This window comes from Corapipo altera, unplaced genomic scaffold (assembly GCF_003945725.1).
Source record: "Corapipo altera isolate COAL_440 unplaced genomic scaffold, ASM394572v1 96, whole genome shotgun sequence".
NCBI lineage: Eukaryota > Metazoa > Chordata > Aves > Passeriformes > Pipridae > Corapipo > Corapipo altera.
This window is the reverse complement of record NW_020884962.1, coordinates 1,261,012-1,264,865: the sequence shown is the minus strand read 5'-3', so window position 1 is coordinate 1,264,865 and position 3,854 is coordinate 1,261,012. Positions and strand designations below refer to the sequence as shown.

General features: G+C 72.8%; 2 protein-coding genes across 2 annotated transcripts in view; both read left to right on the top strand.

Annotated features, from left to right (window-relative positions):
- Positions 1 to 1,217: 1,217 nt before the first annotated feature.
- Positions 1,218 to 3,002, top strand: LOC113957159 (cocaine- and amphetamine-regulated transcript protein-like). Its single transcript, XM_027664353.1, has 3 exons — positions 1,218 to 1,821; positions 2,470 to 2,553; positions 2,662 to 3,002. The coding sequence occupies exons 1-3, from the start codon at positions 1,513 to 1,515 to the stop codon at positions 2,767 to 2,769; spliced, it is 501 nt and encodes a 166-aa protein (XP_027520154.1). The 5' UTR covers positions 1,218 to 1,512; the 3' UTR covers positions 2,770 to 3,002.
- A 530-nt stretch (positions 3,003 to 3,532) lies between these two features.
- Positions 3,533 to 3,854, top strand: part of MAP1S (microtubule associated protein 1S) — a 24,529-nt gene continuing 24,207 nt past the window's right edge. The window contains exon 1 of the mRNA XM_027664311.1: positions 3,533 to 3,710. Within this exon, the coding sequence (XP_027520112.1) occupies positions 3,548 to 3,710 (163 nt within the window). The 5' untranslated portion in view covers positions 3,533 to 3,547. The remainder of the gene's footprint in view (positions 3,711 to 3,854) is intronic.

Here is a 3,854-nt window from a genome sequence, read left to right as displayed (position 1 = left end):
TGCACCGGGGGTCGATCCATGCACCGGGGGGTCGGTCCGTGCACCGGGGGCTGCACCGGGGGTCTGTCGCTTGAGCGGGGGCTGCAGCGGGGGGGCGGCAGTTCGCGCACCGGGGCGCGGGGGCGGCTCTGTCCGTGCACCGGGACCTGCGGCGGGGGCAGCGGGAGGTCGGTGCGCTCAGAACCGGGGGAAACGGGGACACGCGGGGACCTCCGGGCTGCGGGGCGGGCGGCGGCCGCCACCTGCCGGGGACACGCGGGGACGCGCTCTCGGGGACGCGCTCCCTGCTGCCCGCGCACCCGCCGCCTCCCAGGCGCATCCCGGGGTTTCGCGCACCGGGTTGCCCCGTCCGGGCCCCCGGGTCCGGACCGGTGCGTGTCCCCCGGGGTCGCGGGGAGCGCCCACGCCGTGCCCTCAGTTTTCCTCCCGCGTGGCCCGTGTCCCCACGCTGCCACCCGCCCGCGGCGCTGCTGGCGCCTTGTGCGTGTCCCCACCGCGCCCTGTCCCCCCTCCCCGCGCCCGCTGAGCCCCCGAGTCCGAGCACGGCCGCAACTCATCACACGGGTGGCGGCGCTCCCGTCTCTCGGACCTCCGCCCCAGCAGGGGGCGCTCGCGGCCCTCTGCCGCAAAGCCCCCTGGGAAATGTAGTCGCTGATCTCCGTTGGGGTGAGGACTACATTACCCAGAGGGCTCCGCGCGCGGTAGGCGGGGTTTCGGGAGCGTGGGCGGGGCTTCGGGACCACTGGCGGCCCCGGGCGGGGGTCGCCGGGGCTGAGCTGGACCGGGGCTACCGAACAAGGACCGGGCTGGTCTGAGGGCGACAGCACCGGGGCTGGGGGCCACTAAACCGGCCCGGCCCGGGGCTGGGGGGTCTGGACTTGCCCAAATCGAAGGGATCGGACGTGGCTCCCCCCGGACCCTCCGAGGGAGGGGTCCCACGGCAGGGACCCCCAGGCCCCCAGCGAGGAGGAGCAGGGGGAGGAGGATGCTTGGCTGTGATGCGGGGCTGTGATGTCCCCTGGCCTGGGACAGGACCTGGGGGGGCTGCGGGACAGCGGGGACCCCGCAGGAATGCAGAGGGACCGGGGAACCCTCGGGGGGGACCGGAGGGAGGGTCTGTGAGACACGAAGGGACCCCACGGTGATGCTGCGGGACTGAGGGACCCCCGGGGGGTGCGTGGGGGAGGGCGTGGGACACGAAGGGATGCGGTGGCACTGGGGGACTCCCCTGTGGATACTGGGGCAACAAGGCTTTAGTCCCCCCGCGTCCCCCTGTCTGTCCCCCCCGTCTGTCCCCGGCTTTGCAATAAATCTGTTTGTGAGACCCACCTGCCCCCCGTCTGCGCCGTGTCCGGGGGGACGCGCCGGGATGATCCAGCCGGGACGAGCCCCTTGTTTGCTCAGGGAATTGGCGGCGGCTTCTGCCCGGCTGCGGGGCGGGGGGGTCGCCCGGGGGGTCCTTCCCTGGCCGCGGTGCTGACGTCCATCCCGCCGGCTCCTGTGCCCCAAGGGATGCGTCTCCCGGGGATGTGTCCCCCCGTCCAGCCTGGTGACGGTGACAGGGCTGGGGGGACACACGGCTCTGCGTCAGCGGGTGTTTGCCCACGCCGGGGGCTGGCGGGGGCTGGGGGATATAAAGCTGAGCCCGACACTTCCATGAGAATCCAGGGAGGCTCCAGCACCGGGAACATGGGACACCCTTGGCTCTGCCTGCTCTGCCTGCTGGGCTCTGGCCTCATCCTGCTGGGCACCCCCGAGCCAGTGCCGGGGGTCCTTCCCCCCCTGAGCCTGCCCGGGCAGAGCCGGGAGGAGACAGAGCTGGTAAAGGGGCTGGGGCAGTGGGGGGAGTGGGGAAGGGGGTCCCCAGCACCCCCCGTGAGGCTCTGGGGCACCTCAGGGTGCTCCTGCTCCCACCGCCCCGGTTTGGGGGCCGGTTCTGGCCGTGCCGGGGTGTTCTTGGGGAATTCGGGAGGGGGAAACTGAGATCCCACCACTGGTTTTGTGCCGCTGCTGTCGGGTACTCGGGGGGCTCCTCGCAGGAGCAGCACCGGGGACATCCCGCAGCACGCGGGAATTGCTGGATTGGGAATTTTACCCGGTGTTCCCTTCCCTGCCCTGTCCTGACGGGCTGCTCTGGCTCGGGGGTGGGGATGGGAGATGCTGTGTCGGGTGGGGGGTGTCGGGGTGGGGTCGTGGGGGGCGGGATGCACCCCAAGCACTGCCCTGAGCCCCCTGATCCTGCCCCAGCCCTGATTCCTGACCCAGATACAGCCAGGCATGGGGGGGAGATGGGGACGATCCTCGATGGATGGGACAGAATCCTGGGGGACTTGGCTTGACAGGAACCCCTGGACATTCCCGGGGACTCAGGGTGATGCAGATCCAGAGCCCCTGGGGAACTCGGGGTGACCCGGCCCGGAGCCCCGGGATGTCCCGGCAGCTCGCGGTGTCCCGGTGTGTGTCCGACAGGTGGAGGTGCTGCAGGAGGTGCTGGAGAAGCTCGGGACCAGGGATCCGCCGGCGCTGGAGAAGAGGCTGAGCTGGGTGCCCTCGGTACGGCGGGGCTGGGGGGCGGTGGGTGCTCACCTTGGGCGCTCGGGGGGGACCCCCAACTTCCCCTAAACCCCTCCGGGTGCCGGGGCTGACGGTGCGGTCCCGCAGTGCGAGCCCGGGGAGCCGTGCGCGGTGCGGCGCGGGGCGCGCATCGGGAAGCTCTGCAGCTGCCCCCGCGGCACCTCCTGCAACCTCTTCATCCTCAAGTGCTCCTGAGGGATCGGGGACACCGGGGGACACCGGGGGACACCAGCTGCCACCCGCCTGTGCCCCGGGCAGGGGAGGGGGAGCCGCGGGCCCCCAGCCCCCTCCCCGCACCGGGATGGACCTGCACAGCACCCTCGGGTGCCTGGGCTGTGGGGCTGGGGTGGGACACATTAAATGATTGAATTCACCCTGCTGACTGCTTTTTGCGGGGATTTTGGGGTGCCAGCCCCCCTCTGCCGCCGGGCGGGGTTCTGAGCGGGGATGGGAAGGGTGGGTCACATCCTGCTGCGGGTCAACGTGGGGCACCCACCTGAGGCTGGGGCAGGGCTGGGGGACGGGGGGACACCGGGGGGATGGTGGGAAGGGTGGGTCACATCCTGCTGCGGGTCCACCCGAGGCTGGGGTGGGATGCGGGGCAGGGAAGCGGGAGTGGGAACGGTGCCAGAGCGAGGGAGAAGGCCTGAGGGTTGGGTCTGGGAGGGCTCCTATTACAGTAGTGATGATCCCCGACCCTCCGGAGGCGGAGGGATGGAGCATCCGAGGGCAGGAGGACGCGGGGACTCACCCGGCCCATCGCACACCGCGCGGGGCCCGTCCCTCCGCCCCACCCCGCCATTGCCCCTTTAAGACCCCGCCCCGCGCCCACCTCCGCCCCTCCCACCCGCTCCCCTTCGTCCGGCGGCCATTGGCTGGCGGTGACATCAGTGGGCGGGGCGAGGCGGCGGTGACGCAGGGGGCGCGGCCGTTAAGGGGGCGTGGCCGTTAAGCGGGCGGGGGGCGCCCGAAGATGGCGGCGGCTCCGGTGCCCGCGGCCCCTCCGGCCCCCGCTCCCGCCGCCGCTCCCGCAGCATCCCCGGGGCCGCGCGGCCGCTTCTCCCTGCTCGCCATCGTGGGCGGCGGCTGCCACCGGCCCGGCCTCAGGGCCGCCGCGCTGCAGCAGCTGGAGCGAGGTGAGACCGCGCGATGATGCTCCGGCCGCGGAGGGTCCCCCCCGTGAGGGTCCCTCCTCCCAACGTCCCTCCTCCGCAGGGGCCTCCCGGGGTTGACTCCCCCACCCCGGGCAGCCCCCTCCTGCCCCAGGCCCCCCGGGATCT